The 15,900-nt window shown below is 52.7% G+C and overlaps 7 protein-coding genes across 7 annotated transcripts; 3 read left to right on the top strand and 4 right to left on the bottom strand.

The window, feature by feature from the left end:
* Window positions 1-2,135: 2,135 nt before the first annotated feature.
* On the bottom strand, window positions 2,136-4,441 carry Z520_10445 (uncharacterized protein; the record flags this gene model as incomplete). Its single annotated transcript, XM_016780937.1, has 2 exons — window positions 2,136-4,294; window positions 4,345-4,441. The coding sequence occupies 2 exons, from the start codon at window positions 4,439-4,441 to the stop codon at window positions 2,136-2,138; spliced, it is 2,256 nt and encodes a 751-aa protein (XP_016627943.1).
* A 2,130-nt stretch (window positions 4,442-6,571) lies between these two features.
* On the bottom strand, window positions 6,572-7,648 carry Z520_10444 (uncharacterized protein; the record flags this gene model as incomplete). Its single annotated transcript, XM_016780936.1, has 1 exon — window positions 6,572-7,648. One exon carries the CDS (start codon window positions 7,646-7,648, stop codon window positions 6,572-6,574), a length of 1,077 nt encoding a protein of 358 aa, XP_016627942.1.
* A 462-nt stretch (window positions 7,649-8,110) lies between these two features.
* Window positions 8,111-9,331, bottom strand: Z520_10443 (uncharacterized protein; the record flags this gene model as incomplete). Its single annotated transcript, XM_016780935.1, has 1 exon — window positions 8,111-9,331. The coding sequence occupies one exon, from the start codon at window positions 9,329-9,331 to the stop codon at window positions 8,111-8,113; it is 1,221 nt and encodes a 406-aa protein (XP_016627941.1).
* Window positions 9,332-10,096: 765 nt separating this feature from the next.
* Window positions 10,097-10,588, top strand: Z520_10442 (uncharacterized protein; the record flags this gene model as incomplete). Its single annotated transcript, XM_016780934.1, has 1 exon — window positions 10,097-10,588. The coding sequence occupies one exon, from the start codon at window positions 10,097-10,099 to the stop codon at window positions 10,586-10,588; it is 492 nt and encodes a 163-aa protein (XP_016627940.1).
* Window positions 10,589-11,001: 413 nt separating this feature from the next.
* Window positions 11,002-11,891, bottom strand: Z520_10441 (40S ribosomal protein S2; the record flags this gene model as incomplete). Its single annotated transcript, XM_016780933.1, has 2 exons — window positions 11,002-11,517; window positions 11,622-11,891. The coding sequence occupies 2 exons, from the start codon at window positions 11,889-11,891 to the stop codon at window positions 11,002-11,004; spliced, it is 786 nt and encodes a 261-aa protein (XP_016627939.1).
* Window positions 11,892-12,295: 404 nt separating this feature from the next.
* On the top strand, window positions 12,296-12,971 carry Z520_10440 (uncharacterized protein; the record flags this gene model as incomplete). Its single annotated transcript, XM_016780932.1, has 4 exons — window positions 12,296-12,309; window positions 12,364-12,418; window positions 12,470-12,575; window positions 12,625-12,971. The coding sequence occupies 4 exons, from the start codon at window positions 12,296-12,298 to the stop codon at window positions 12,969-12,971; spliced, it is 522 nt and encodes a 173-aa protein (XP_016627938.1).
* Window positions 12,972-13,599: 628 nt separating this feature from the next.
* Z520_10439 (uncharacterized protein) lies at window positions 13,600-14,385 on the top strand (the record flags this gene model as incomplete). The annotated part of the gene is made up of 3 exons (XM_016780931.1): window positions 13,600-13,749; window positions 13,804-13,899; window positions 13,951-14,385. 3 exons carry the CDS (start codon window positions 13,600-13,602, stop codon window positions 14,383-14,385), a joined length of 681 nt encoding a protein of 226 aa, XP_016627937.1.
* Window positions 14,386-15,900: the final 1,515 nt, after the last annotated feature.

Raw genomic sequence — 15,900 nt, 5'->3', positions numbered from 1 at the left:
TGGTCAGCGAGCATTTTTGCAAGAGCGGTCTGAAGAGGGAGAATATGAAGGCGCGACCAGATTCTCAACACGACGGGCAGCACCTGACGGCGACGTCCAACAAGTGTTGGGGTGGAAAGGGAATGAAGGCATCGAGGAACGTGCCACCCGCGGACAACTGCATGATAGAAAGCACGATGGCCACGACACGAGATTGACGCCAGGTAGCGCCAGATGAAGATGCAAGATGCAAAAATGCAAATGCACGAACAGGGGACAAATGCAGGTACCAGTGCTGCAAGACTGGTCGGGGAAGAGGCAGCGCCGTGGTACTTGGGTGGTACTTACGAGGGCAATAGATTGGAAAACGTCTTGGCGGTTGGGCGGATCACTCGGAAGTGATCCTTGTATGTAGACGAGGAATGAGAATAGATCACAGCCGGGCGGTGATCAGACTCGTGTTTCGAACAGATCTGGGACGTGGATTGTGTGGTGGTCGAGATGGACGGGCGGCCAGAGGGGAATATCGAGCCTTCTTGTATTCCCCGTACGATTGTCAATCTGTGTGTGTGGTGGAGAGAGTGACTAACGGGAATTGCGTCTTCCACGTCTTCCACGTCTTCCACGTCTTCCACGTCTTCCACGTCTTCCTAGCCTCGCTGATTAGCTGCCTGTTAGTTAGCCTTGTTTCTTTGACCGCTTCGACTTTGGCTTTGTCCTGACTGTGTCCCGATAGCCGTTTGGGCAGCAAGTGCTCCATCACGCGTATTTGCTGAGGAATCTTTTGTTTCCACAAGAGGTGTCGATAAGAGGATGATTGTTCGTCGTATTCGGCCCCTATCGTTCGAAAAGGCGGGAACAGTGGTACAAGTGCGCGGGATTGATCGAATGCTTTGACTCTCCATCCCACACCAGCCCGACTCTTCCTTTTCTTCGCACCACTTTTCTTTGTCCTCGTATCTGCCGCCGGCTCCAAACGCTCCAATGCATGTGCATTTGGACCGCATGAGACTTGCACCAACTTGTGCCGCTGTGGTCCGGAACCATATCTTGGAACTCCCACTTACCTCCAATCAACCCACCACAGTCCAGAATCTCACCTTTCTCAACTTCCCGCTTCTCTCCGAATCCAGTCTTGATATCCGGCTGAATCCACTGACCCCAATCTTGCTCGTCAGCTTGCCCCTAATCTCCCTCGGGTGCGCTGTGGATTGTTGTTTCGGTCACACGACGTCCTCTGGGGCCCGATTTCAAACTTTGGTGCCTATTATCCACGCATCTCTGATCGTGCAGTGCTGGCAGTCTAGTCTGAACTTCAGTCCGCCCAAGACGAGGATCTACTCCTTCTACCCTACGGAAAACGTTTCCGTGTTACACAAACCGAGGGTCTTCCTTTGTGGTCGTCAAAGCAAGCTTCGGGATTCCTGTTCCTTTTCCGATTCCTGGATAATCTTTTCCCTGTCTCGGTTGTTTGCTTGCTTGCCAGATCTGACACTAAATCCCCTGCCGACCAACATTGATGCAGGAGCGTCATGATACGCTTAGCCGACCCAAGCCATGCGCGCGTGCGTCGTGGGGGTGCCGCACCTCACCGAAAAGCCGATGCCTAGGCTCGAACAACTATTTCGAGTCTGAGTATCCTGCCCGCCACTGCACGGCTTGTGTCGAGATCGATAGATTATCGCACCCAACACCTGTCTGCCTGTCAACCTATTGAAAACGAGGTCAACGTGCCCTCAGGCCTATCGGGCCTATTGGAAGATTTCCACTCGAGGCAGCCAACAGCCCGACGTCGCACAAACCACTGGAGTCGACAAAACAAGCAGGTCATTTGGAGGAATGTATTTGTAATCTTCAATGAAAAATAACAGGAAAATCTGGGTCGAGGTGTGCGCTAGCATACACATTATCGATATATATCTAATATAATCTTCAGATTGTACCCCCTATCGGCAGGAAATGGTCTCGCCATGTGGCCTGCACAAGTCTCGTATATACCATATTAATGTTGGAAGGGAGCAGAATTGCAGCCAACTAAATCCTGCAGCGCCACAAAGTGGAAAGATTGCCGTCGTGCAAAGTCGAAGCTGCTAGCATCCAATTATCATCCTGGCCAGGTTCAAAGAAAAGAAGATGCATCTATCGTTGTCGTAAAATTATGTCGTCGTCATTAATCTGGTCGTCCTTCGCTCAGGGAAGTTCCTGCCCTTCACGAGTCCAGGATCTCCACTGGAGATGTATTCTCGAACCAATGGGCTCGGGCGGCTGGGAGCATTGTCGTGGGCTCTTGGTAAAGTTGCAAGCCGAAACGCATCTCGTTCGCAATACACCTTCCCGGACAGTTCAAAATAGTCGTGGTCCAGTCGAACCTTGCAAGTTGTGCACTTCAAGCATTCCGGATGATGCTTCTCTTTCCCACGCCCCGCCACATTGGCGGTTTCCATGTACAGGCCCTCAATTCCTTTGCCACACGTAGCACAAAGAGAATTCTCTAGCTCGTGGTAGTGGTGAGCACAGTATGGTTGGTCATCGTGAACGTAGAATTCGGCAGTGGGAAATGCAATCTTGCACGCTCGGCACACAAAGCACTCCTTGTGATACCGGCCAGTCAACCGACCGTCTGCGCTCGACACTGACTTTTGCCCCGTGAGTATCAGCTGAGAACAGCCGCGACAGACGCCTTTGTTGGGAACTGTGGACTTGGTACTGCTGCCCAATGATGCCTGAGGTTCATCGGTTGACTTAGGGCTTGTTTGTAAACCCACGGATATCGATACTAACGAGCCAGTCGAGTCAGATGCGTGATTCGGAAGGTCTGGAATTGGGGACAGGCGGCCTTGCTGGAAGAACGGATCCGTTGGTGAATCGGGCGAAAGCTCTGGAATCTTTGGTCTTAGTGGTGCTGGCACATCAGGCTCCCCAGGCTTGAGTAGCCCGGCATTTGATGGTTCAGATGCTTGGCTCGCCATGTGCTCGGTCTGGGGCGAGCTCGATCTGGAGCTGGCTGTGTTCTCCGAGAAAGCAACCGAACCGTAAGACGAAGCCGAATCAACAGATACCCGCCGAAGAACCTCAATGAGCTCTGCACCTTGGGGATCAGGCGACACCACGGCGACGTCCGTCGTCTCGGGGATTTTAGTATTGTCGGTCTCAGCAGAGGGAGTAAACTTCAGCGGCGGGTCTTCGATTGCTGGTTCCACAACAACCATCGGAGGAGCGACAGCGACCGGCTCGGGTGTCAATCCTTCGAGTGCCTTCAGTGATTCCTCATGGCCCAGTGAAGGTCTAGGTGATGCCGATAGCGAGATGCTAAGAGGAGACGGTTCTGCTGCAATAAATGACCGATCGCTAGTGGGACTAACGAGACTTCGGCCAGCAAAGGAAATATCGTGGATGTCCGGCTCGTCACTGAGAGCTTGTCGCACCACTTCCCGGCGTGATGCGGCAGACTGTGACCGTCGTCGGCCGAACAATCGGCCCAACCCTCTTGTCAAGCTACCAACTGGGGACGGCTGGGGCTCCGTAGGTGATTTGACCAGGGTCATGACCTCCTGGTTGCTGAACAGTGGTGGAGGTCTTTTCGTTCTATACGAAGGCTCAGTGTCAGCTCTGGAGCGCTCGTCAATCAGTCTAGGCGCATCGGCCACAGCTTGCGATTTGAATTTGTTGGTTTCCGAGCCACCAAAATCAAAAGCACTGAGACCGGGATCTACTTTTGTGCCGCTGGCAGGCTCTCGCTGAGCGTCAGAGTTCGAAATCTCAGGCGTGAAGGTCCTTGCATGCAGAATTTCGGGGACGCCATCGCCCTGGCTTGCTGAAAGCACCGCTGGTGAAATTGGCTCGATTCCTGGCGGCTTTTCACCTTTCTGTTGGTGACCGACCCTTTCTGTGCTCCTAGGCCGCCTTCCTCCAGTTCCTGGGCTTGGTGAACGAGACTGCTTCCGTCTTGGTGCTTCATTGACCAGCGTTGTCACCGAATTGTCTGATCCTTCTCTTGAAAGCGGGTATGGTCTATTGCCTATGGGTAACCCCTTGTGAACATCACGAGACTTAGGTTGTTTTGTATCACTGCGATGAGTTGCAGATCTCTCTCGCTTTCGTGTCGTGGCAGCTCTCGAAGGTAGAGGGAACGGAGGAAATGCACAGTCGAGATTCGTCAATTCTGGCGATGGTGGACGTCGGGGTCCCGGTATCGATGCTTTGCGGATGGCAGGTCCTGGTGAGCGAGGACCAGAAGTCGCACTCACGGGAGAAATCAGTGAGCTATGTCCGCTGCTTGCAGGCGTCAGCTCGCCGTGAAGTACTGGAGGTCGAACTGAGGAGTCGGTCAGCATGTGTCGGCACGAACACTTCCACAAGACTCACAGCCGACAGTAGGATCGATTCTGGGCAATAGCGGTCGTTGCGGTCTCATGGTCCTCGAACCCATAGATGACTCTGTCTGTGGAGGAGGCGGAGGCATGACTGAAGCTGTCTTTGTTAGCCGATTGCATTCTCTGTAGAATCGAGCACTGAAGTATACCTGGGAGTGTTGTTGCTGCGCACTGATGCTCGGTCAGACCTGCCATATCCACATCTTGTCCGCAATCTGAACATTTGATGACAGGCAACAAAGTCGCATTCCTGGCGGGAGCTTCCATCCTCCCGGCTTCCTTCCTGCAAATCCTGTGATCCTCCGTCGTACTGTCTATTGCCCAGGGCCTATTTCATCGATGGCATCAACAATCTATTGCCGGGGAGCACTTCTGCGATGATCTGTATTCAAGCTCAGAGTTGAGTAAGTGGCTGGAAGATATCGTATTCAGTTATCTAGAGTTTGGGCGACATGGGCTGAAGGGGAAATGGCCTTGTTAAGACAATGAGCCTAGGCCCGAACAATCAATCTGTTGGTGATCAAGGACAGGGTATGTTAAGACGGACGAGATAACAAGATCGCGGCCAGGAACAAGCAGAGCAACGGTAGGCGCCCTGTCATTTTGGCGCAGAACTCGATGCATTATCCCCAAACTGTCAGGTCAAGCACTCTTTGGCTGGGGTAGGAGATGAGGCTTTCAGAAAGTTCGCGTCTAAAATTGATTAGACGGTGGAGATGAAGCTACGGCGTCGATCAAAAGGCTGCATGAAGGCTTGCGGTAGGCTTTTCTAACACACTTTAGCATTGACACTTGACCAGGGGGCCTGGGCCACTCTAGCCCCAGCAACCAGTGAGAATTGAGTCGAAAAGATCCAAGAGGCACATGCTCACCGACAAAACCGTTTCCAGCCCAAGTATTCGTACGCTTGGGCGAGGTTGACATTTCAGCAGGGGGACCTCAACGTGATGAGATCTCCATTCTCATCGCCTTCGCTGGCTTTAACAACATCGGGCGCGCTTGTCGACCACTGTTGTCGGTGTCAACCGATGTCCCAGGATTTTCTCAGTGTGCCCTGTGAGGTGGAGATCCCGAACGAGATTGATATGTCCCTTGAACCCATATCTTGCGCGTCATCTCCAGGAGGCGTTGTCGCTTTTCCATGCAAGGACTAGATTGCAGCCACGAACAGCCACCTTGGCATGGTTTGACTCGCAACGCTTGAGGGCAAGGGAGCGCTTGTGGCTGTGTGCTAGGCCTCGGCGGGCTTTAGGATTGGATCCCACGGTCAACGGACATTGACGATTTAACCCGTTGAGATAAAGTTACAGGCACCGGGGGACTGGAGGCTGCAGAAATTCTCCGAGACGCACGAGAAGTACAAGGAGGGACCGGAAATCATGGTGACATGGATTAGACTTTCCAGCCAGCACCAGACAGACAACACGCAGTAACAAGGGAAGTAAACGTCTGTTGGACTGGTCATGGACTCATGGTGAGTGGTCTGGCAGGAGATTAAACTGGAGATGAGTGTCGTCTGTTGGAGGCAGAAACAGCCAGTGGGTGGCTAGCCTAAAAGAACCAACAGGCCCGGCACTAAACACCTAGTGAGGTCTGTTCCTTTTAACTAAAAACTTCGCCCAGCAGATCCCAGAGCGTCGCGGCCACAGGCGCCGTTCGGCCTTTCCCCTGATTTCTTCAAGCGGCCAATCAGTGTTACATTGTTCAACTTCGCTTGCACCATATCAGAGCACAACTTTCTCTTACTGGTGGTGTACGAACACTTTTCCCTGATGACAGTCCCACATCACACTTTGAAGAAATCTCTCTGTGTGGCGGAAGATTGACTTCGAGAAGACTGAAAAGAAAGGACGTCGATGATTCGGGCGCAAATTACCTATGTAGCTGTCGCCAATGACTGCATTATCAGAGCTTCAGCAGCAACCAGCCGAAGCAACACGAGAAAGCGGTGAACCCACAAGGCTGAGGGATTTCCTGCATGGTGCTCTTACGCAGAACTCGGTACTCGAGATGCCAAAGGAACCACTCACGGGACGGACGGACAATCCATACTCGTCAGGACCACCTACGAGTACTCGTACGGACAGTCGACATGGCTCACCGCCGATCACTTTCCAATTCCACAAGAACAGCTGATGCCCACTCATCTCGCCTGGGTAAGAGGACAAGCAAAAGCTTCCTTCCCCATGTCTGTTTCATCCTTCAAAAGCGGCTGCACCTCATCCCGGCAGTTGCTTTTCCAGCTCCACCACCCTGGGCATGGAGACACCACCAACCCTGACCCTGGTGTGATCCGGCTCAAAGCCCTCTTCAACATCAGGATAGGGACCCATGGGTGTGATGGCCTTGGGGTTGATATCTCCATGGCTCTTGGTATAGTTCTCCTTGATGTGCTTGAAGTCGGTCGTCTCCCTGAATCCCTTGACATTCCAGTACAGGTTCTTCAGCCAATTGTTCAACTGCGGGTAATCGTGTCGGATCGTGCCTAGGTTGCATTTGAAATGCTGTACGTACACGGTATCAAAGCGCACGATCGTGGCGTAGGCCCTGATATCCAACTCGGTTAGGTCTTTACCCAGGATGTACGGTCCGTCGTTCTGTGCAACCATCTTTTCCAATTTGTTCAGTGCCGCAAACACCACGGGGACGTTCTTGTCGTACTGTTCCTGGTTCGGCGCGAATCCGGCCTTGTACACGCCGGTATTCAAGTCCCTCTGCATCCATTCACTCACCTCGTCGATCTTGCCGCGCAGGTGCTCCGGGTACAGCGTGACGTTGGCATATTCCTCCGGAAGAAGAGAGTTGAAGGCCACCTGCAAGTTCCTCATCAATTCCGGGCTCTCATTGTTCACGATCGTGCCGGTGTCCTTGTCCCACAGGACCGGCACAGAATAGCGTCCCTTGTACCCTGGATCGGCCTTGAAGTAGACCTCGTGCAGATACAGGCTGCCGAAGAGCTTGTCGACCGTGGCGTTGGGGTACTCGTCGTCGGATTTGGGGAACTGCCACCCGGGCCATCCGTGCTCATCGCCCTTGGGGTACGGTTTGACGACGGAGATGTCTATCAGGTCTGTCAAGCCCTTGAGATGGCGCACGAGATTTGCTCGGTGCGCAAACGGGCAGAAGAGTCCGATGTACATGTGGTAACGGCCCTGCTGTGGAGGGAAAGGCCCATCTGGAGTTATCTGGCCATGCCACGATTCCGACGATCCCTGCAGATGCTCGGCCACAGTGCTAGGATTGGGGCGGCCAGGAGGAGCAGCTGTGGCTGTCGAAGTTGTAGTCGCTGAAGACATCCGAGGCGACAGACTATGGATCGGTTTGGGGGCCGGTTGCTCACGATGAGTTGAGATGATCTGTTTTGCTAGTGCCTGCAGCCTCCTCATTCAGCTCGTGTTCCCGCCACTATGACAGGAAGAATACCTAGGTAGCCAAAGGAGATGGACTACAGTAGTATGCATCTGTGCATTGTTGTATTGTTCGGATTACACATGGTCCTAGTAGGGCGCATCAATTCCGCCCCGTATGACGTCAAATCCTAACTCTAGGTATTAGAAGCATGTGTCGACAATCAACTGCGCTTAGGCAATGTATTTGCCATCGGAGACATATTGTTGGTGCTAGGTATGATGGAGCTGGTTCTCATCGTCCTCTTGTAATGCTGCAGGGGAATAACTATCGCCTTTGCTTGACCGTGTGTTCCAGCTGCAAGACTGGCTTTCGATCCTTCTCTGTATCTCCGAAATGGTGCTCCGTGCTCATGCCTCCGACTTGACCTTCTCCTTCAGTTTCTGTCCTTCTTCGACCTTCTGGGACAAGACCTTTTTCACATCGTCAATCGCGCTTCTGACCAGCTTCTCTGCCTCCTGTCCATGCTTCTGACTGAGTTCTTGCAACTGCTGCAACTTTTGTCCAATGTCCGATCCACCAGGCAACATGTTGAGGAGCTGCTCAATGCCACCGCCGGCACTTTCGGAGGCCTTATCCACTTGATCCTTGACGAACTTCTGAAGATCGTCTGCGTTTCCTGACTTGGCCGCCTCTTGGACCTTCTGCCACAGTTGACCCAGATCGCCACGAAGCAGCTTTGACTTGTTCTCCTCAATGAGCTTCTTGAGCTCCGGTTGCTTGTCCAAAAGCGGCTTGGCTTGTTCCATGCCCTTCTGCCACGCCTGATCACCGTACTTCTTCAGCTGTTGTGACTTCTCTTGCAGCAGATCTTGAACCTTCTGTACTGTCGAGAAGCTAACACCGCCAGCCAGAATATCACGCACTTGCTGCCATGTCTCGTCGACTGCCTTCTTGGCTTCCGGGCCGTACTGCTCGCCCATCTGCTGCAGTTGTTCGAACCTACCTCCGAACTGACTCTTTAGTTGGGGGTGGTTGTCCAGGATGTCTTGCCCGGCGCTGGCAGCCAGACTGCCGATTCTCTTGAAGCAATCTTCAAGAACCTCCCAAGCTTGCACGACAGCTTCCATGCTGAACCCCTTCTTGGTGACGTCCTTCAGCTTCTTGTAGGTGTCGTTGACGATCTCGTCTACGTCGTCTCCATGCTTCTCCCGAATCTTGTCCACATCTTGGAAAGCTGAATCGACGTATTTTGAGGCTCCCGGAATCATCCTTGCGTAGCTTTGTACCGTCTCCTTCAACCACTGGATGGCTTGGTTCGGCTCCGGGGCATTCTGAGTAGTCTTCTTAAAGACGTCGTCAACGTAAGCTTTCGTAGAGTGTATTGTGTTCAAGGCAGTTTTGGCACCCGAGAACTGGTACCACATGTAGCCTAGCACGAATGCAAAGGTGCCACCAGCCAAGCCACCCAGCAGGGCATTGCCTGAAGATGACGAGGCATCAGTTGTAGCTTTGGCGGGAGCTGTAGACTGGAAGCGGACGTTGCGAGGCTGTCGAGGGATTTGGACTGGTCGATGGACTCTCAGTGCCCGACCTGAGCGAAGAGCTGCCGTGGGTGTTCTTCCGAGCATCGTGTAGTGCTATCAAGGTGCTACCAACGATTGAAAGGACGCAAACGACAAGAATGTAAGAGTATGAATGATGGAGGAAACTTGTGAGTGAGGAGGATCTGAAAAGTACTAGGTGTAAAAAACACACGATACAAACGAGAAGCTCTCTTTCTTTTCACGAAAGGGCGAGTCGCGCCACAATGACGCAGCTTCAACGTGTCTGGGCAACACTTGACCCGGGAACCCAATAATACAGATTGACAATATCTCATTGGCAGGGAGAAGTATCCTGGGAGATGCAGGGCCGCGGGACGTCATTGTGAAAGGTGCGGCGCCACAGAGCAGACTCTGCGAGATATCACGTCACGCGAACTTCCGTTACAGCGGCGAGGAAAAGTTCCCAATTGGTTGGGCCATTATGGCCCTGCCGCTCTGCAAATGCGCGATGTCTGTTCATGGGAATCTTGGAGGGGAGGGGAAGAGTGGGCGAGTGGGATGGAAAACAGACTCGCAATCCAATGCAGGAACAGGTCAGAGCGACTTCGTTTCCCCGGATTTTCGAAGGGTGCGAGCAACCAGAAGCCCTGAGTGGCTGCGGCTTTCGACTAGACGTCATCACCCAGAGGCTGCCGCGCTGCCACCGAAACCGCTACCCAGTGAACCTGCTGCTGCTGCTGCTAAACGCCGGCTCGGGTCACACCTTGCACGCTGCATGTTTACCAACTAGCCATCTCCATCCTCGTCTTTTCCGAATCTCCCTTGTCTATCCTAGCAGCACTCGCAGTCATGATTCGCACAGCTGCTTCGAGGTCCGTTCGATGGACGCCGGGCTCTCTTCATTACTCGTTGCAAACACCGCAACCTTGGAGGACAATATCTTGTCTTTTCCGACCAAACCAAACCAGCGGGGGCCGACCCTTAACGCCCTCACTGGTTTCACATCCTCACCGAATCTCAGTATCGTACCATAGCTCCACCCCTCGATACGCACAGTCACCCACCGCCGACGCTCTGATGGAAAATCTCAACGATCTTTACGCCACCGCAAAAGACGAATTTGAAATCGCGGCTGAAGAGACGGAGAAGAAAACGGTTTATGCCGCCGACGATAGAGAGGCCGCAGTAGACGCATTAAAGATGCTGCAGGAGGCCTTCCAAAAAGCGCTGAAGGAGACCAGCCCAGAAGTCAGCAAGGAGATTCAGGGTCGGGTGGGACCGAGGATACGAGAACTGGAGAATGCGGTGAAAGCAATGGAAGAGATGGCCATGGAGGATTGAGGCACGCGGCTAGCAATCGCTATGCTAACATCCCTGCGGGTTGCTTGTTCGGTGTCCAGGTCTATAAATTTGGAGACGGAACTTGTGAGAATCTCGTGGCATTGGCCAAAATCGAGCTCTGCAGCACTGAGGGCCATCTTCCTGAGTACATATTTAATGGACTGGGGATGTACGCTCGGGAAGCCCAAGACCGCCAGAGTCGCTGTGAAGGAGATGCCACTGACATAGAGAGCACATATACAGCGCAAGGGTCAAAAATTTAAGCACATTTGAATCATGGTATTTTCTCGACCACGTACAGACTAGTTTTCTTGTCCGTACGCCATGCAAAGCTGTCTCTCACGTCTGCCAATGCCACTTCTCGAAGCAGGCCCTTATCATCTATTTGATGGTTTTCGGATCCCCTGCGCAGCCTAGTAACGCTTGCCCTCTCTCAGAACATCACCATACTCCTCCAACGGACTTCTGATGAGCTTCGTCTCCTTCCACAAATTGGGGGTCAAGAATCCATAGGAGTTGCTGACTGCCACGAATGTTGCCTTCAGTGTGTTTTCCAATGTCTTTGTGCTGCCCGCAGACGAAGTGTAGGCGTCTTGCACACCGGCAAGCTGTAGCAGTCTCTTGACGGCCGGGGAGGCGACGAGGCCGGTACCTCGGGGAGCAGGGATCAATCGAACCGTGACGGAACCGCACTTGCCGGATTCTTTGGTGGGCAGGGAATGAGGTTCACCGAGGTTGGTGCCCCAGTAGCCTCGTCGGATGGGAAGGACGGAGAGTTTGGCGATGATGATGGCGGCGCGAATGGCGGTCGCGACTTCCTTCGAGGTCTTGATGCCGAGACCGACGTGACCCTCGCTGTCGCCGATGACCACGATGGCCTTGAATCGAGTGCGTTGACCGGCACGGGTCTGCTTCTGGACGGGTTTGATCTGTACACCGAGACGAACTTGTCAGACAAACAAACGCTCTCCCAAAAGAATTTTCTGCATCGCCGCCCTCCAAAAAACATCAGGTAGATTGTGTGACCTCTCACCTTCATGACTTCATCCTTGAGTTTGGGCAAAAACCAGTCGACGATCTGGTACTCCTTGATGGGCAGAGAGTGCAGGTAGATCTGTTCCATGCTCTGGATTTTTCCTGCTTTGACGAGACGGCCCAGCTTGGTGACGGGCTGCCATTCCTTCTCGTCGGACTTTGCACCACCGCGGCGCGGACCTCGTCGCCCTCGGCCACGATCACCCCTGCCTCGATCTCCACGACCTCGATCACCGAAACCGCCGCGTCCTCGGGGAGCGTCAGCCATGTTGTATGATTGCGCAGATAACGAATTGTCAGGGTAGTGGGCGCAAGTTGCAGGTTGAGTCTCTGGTGAGTCTCGGATCAACCAGTCCAATCCGCACTTTGTTAGATTCGCAAATTCACGCCAAGAGATTTTGTTTTGGAGTTGTGGGCTATACCGAATTTGGACGTGCGGATTGACTTTCAGAGATGGTAGCCACTCCGCTCGCCGAAGCCCAGGCACGCCAGGGCAAGCCAATGACGCATTTACAACCCTGGATAACAGACATCTCCCAGATTGCGCTCAAAATTGGTATTTCAGTGTGCTTCCACATAGCTTGAGGCAGTCAAAGAGCTTAGCAGGACAAGACTACGATATTTCGTTGATTTTTCTGCGAAGTCTTGTATATCAGGGCAAAGGAAGGAAAGATGCCGATACGATGGTCCGTTTCGTCAAGAGCTCCTTTCCGTTCTGTCAACGACTGAACCTGGCACAGGTATCAAGCAAAGCTGGCAAAGCGGCCGCTATTGACTCAGTCCGTTACCACCGCTGTAATGACCACAACTCCAATGATTCTTCCAAGATTCGGCTGACCAGCAAAGGTGCTTTTTGCCGCAGGCGATACGCTTGCCCAGCAGGCTGTGGAGCGGAAAGGACTAAGAAACCACGACGGCGCTCGGACGGCTCGAATGTGCTTGTACGGCGGCTGTAAGTTCGAGCATTGCTAGTATAATGTCGAGGAGGCTGACACGACTAGGTGTGTTCGGACCGGCAGCCACCAAGTGGTATTCCTTCCTGCAAAAGCACATCAACTTTCAATCACATAACGGGACGATATTGGCGCGGGTCGCTGCAGACCAGGCGATCTTTGCGACATGCAATCTGGCCTTCTTCCTCTCGAGCATGTCGGTATTGGAAGGAAGTGATCCCAAAGAAAAACTCGCGAAAAGTTACCTTCCTGGGCTCGTGGCAAACTGGTCGATATGGCCGGCAGTCCAGGCTGTGAATTTCAAGCTGGTGCCTCTTGAGCATAGAGTTCTGGTCGTGAATGTTGTGAGTCTTGGCTGGAACTGCTATTTGAGCTATCTTAACAGCTCAAAATGAGTGTGGCATGCGCGAAGGCAAGCATCGATGGGTAGCATTACGATCTGGCTGTTTCTGGCATTCTTGTGATCAGCATGACAACATGATTCCTTTTAGAGACTCTGGGAACTATGTTCACCAACTATATTGCATAAGTATAGCACATATGAAACGAAGAAATCGGGAAAGGAAGAGGATGGTTGGAAGAGAGCAATTGAGAGCCGAGAAGAACCGGAGGTTGTGCTTGCTGTGTGTCATGATGTAAGCTAACCCGAATTTGGATTGCGGATTTTATTTCATGTGCCGCTGGCTGCAGTAGCGGACGAGCAGTTTCAAAGTTCACCCACCGCAGTCTCGACATCTCGACGTTTGTCACTGCAAGTTATACAAGTCACTTGAGCGGTCACTTGCTCTTACCCGACCACAATCTGGTTACCCATCGTACGCTGCACCTAAGCTTCTCCTCGCTGTCCAAGGTGCTCGCATTTACCAAGTCTCGCCACATCCTGTTTACAGCGCGAAACCACCCTTTGACGATTTTTCCTTTTCTTCCACACGCGCGCCACATTTCGTTGAGCCTTTGCATCGATTATCTCATCCCTCGGCTCTGAATCTGCAGCCTTAAGCCGAAACCCTTGATTTTTCGACAATGGCCGAAGTCGAAATGCCCCAGCCGGTCCCCGGCCCTGTTTCAAACGAAAACGCAGCACCGGCAACATCTGATGATATCAAGACCATCTTCCACGACGTCAACAATTTCAACGTCAAGCACCCTCTTCTCAACACCTGGAGTCTCTGGGTAAGTTGCAGGAGCGCGGTTACTTGACTTCTGGCACTGACTCGATGTGAATAGTTCACCAAACCACCTTCTTCGAAAGGCGACAACTGGAACGACTTACTGAAGGAGGTGATTACATTTGACACAGTCGAGGAATTCTGGGGTGTATACGTATGTTTGCGCCAGACATTTTTCGGTCAGACTCGTCTAATGTGACTACAGAATAACATCACAGCCACTTCTGACCTTGCTGTCAAATCCGACTATCACCTCTTCAAGCGAGGGGTACGACCCGAGTGGGAAGATCCCCAGAACAAGCACGGTGGTAAATGGTCCTACACATTCAAGGATAAGAAGGTCGTCAACATTGACGAGCTGTGGCTGCATACCCAATTGGCCGCTATCGGTGAAACTCTCGAAGATGACGGAGACAACGAGATCATGGGTGTTGTCGTCAATGTGCGAAAGAGCTTTTACCGAATTGGGTTATGGACTCGCACTACGGGAAAGGCTGGTGGCAAAGACACCCTGATGAAGATCGGGGCTAGGTTCAAGCAGGTGCTTCAGATCCCCGACAACGATCAGCTCGAGTTCAGTGGCCACACAGACGCGGCACATGCAGGCAGCACCCGAGCAAAGACAAAGTATACTGTTTGAGGATGGGGAGAATCAATTGTCTGTGTCGATGGGCTAGGGGCATTCTGGTTACGACATGTTTCTTAGGGCTGGTATGCCTGGCAATCAGGCTTTCAATGGCGTTCGATCCAAGGAGGAGGTAAAAGCGGGTTCCAAGTACGAGGGAGAAAACCTCTGCATGTCTATCGATGGTATGAGCATAGCGACAGGGTGGGCATTGGAGCGCACCAAGATACGAGCTTGATATTTGATACATTGACAGTGGTTCTACTGGTCGAGAGCCATGGCAGTTGAGCCAATCCAGTGGTAGACTCTCCATGATCTGGAGAACAGTGAGCAACGAGCACTTCAGCCCTAGCATCTTGATGGCCCTATTCGCGTACTGTTGCCTGGTTGTACTTCATGGATTTTACTTGGACAGGCCAATTATTGTGCTGATGGCCATTGCAACCGGCCAGTGGCGAGAGTGTTGACGAAAAGGAGGAAAGCTGGGGCAAAATGTCACTTCTACTACTTAAAGCCTCTTCCCTTCCCCTCTCACTCCTTTTCTTCCCTCTGTACTTCAACTGCCTGGGGCATACAGTCACTGTACAGATATGTACTGTCTTCAGCTGTCTCCTCTCGCCTCCACTCGGAAGTCGTCAATCTGCTAACAGGAACCGCACATTCGATTCCCTGCCCAGACCGGGGCCCCTGCAGACCACTACCCATCCACGTGCTAGTGGGCGGGCATTGCATATGGCAGTTCATGCCCCATCGATCTTCTTCATACCATCAGAGGCCTCGATTCACATCACATGAGCGCGATCGGGACCCAAACAGATGCCAGAAGTTGCCAAAAGTTGCCAAAAGTCCTCCTGCCCTGCTTACCCAAATCACAGCTTCACCAAAGTGCCGTTGACCAAACAGACTCGGGCCCCTACTGCAGCCCGTGTTCCGCCGGCCAGCTTCGGCAGCGTCTACGGCCTGACTTGGTGGCCTCCACGCTTGAACTGACCGGGTCTGGTGCGGCTGAGAATCTAGCATTTCGTTGGATGATATCGCCAAACCGGTAACAGGGGTGGGCGTCTTGATCGGCTTGTACTTGCAGGTTTGGTAGACGCTTCGGCGGCTTGCGACTGCTGATTGGAATGCTCAGCTGTCGCACTGCTGCCCTGCTCTCACACACCCTCTCAGCAGACCACAATGTGCTTCTACGCTTGCTCCAGCATACTTTATGTTTCGTTTTCAATGGATCCAAATTACTGTCCCGCTACATCTAGCATGCTGTCCCGGCCACGAGTTGCCGCAATGTGACACTACCTCAATGCCCCTCATTTTCGAAGCTGCCCAGAGATTACCATATGGTATCTTGAAGCGATCAGGAGCGAATGATGCATTAACGTGAAGTGCGCAGTGCGCTGTGCAATTCATCCATTTAAACGAGTTTGGGCTCACAGGTTGCGAGGTCTGGAAACTCTTCATAAACCCTGCCTGCGGTCGCCTCGTCGCCTGATTGTCTCTTTCCCTCTCCCACCCCTCCCTTCTTTGCCCCAT

The sequence above is a fragment of the Fonsecaea multimorphosa genome, assembly GCF_000836435.1.
Source record: "Fonsecaea multimorphosa CBS 102226 unplaced genomic scaffold supercont1.30, whole genome shotgun sequence".
NCBI lineage: Eukaryota > Fungi > Ascomycota > Eurotiomycetes > Chaetothyriales > Herpotrichiellaceae > Fonsecaea > Fonsecaea multimorphosa.
The sequence above is the reverse complement of the archived record's forward strand: the minus strand, read 5'-3'. Positions and strand labels throughout refer to the sequence as shown.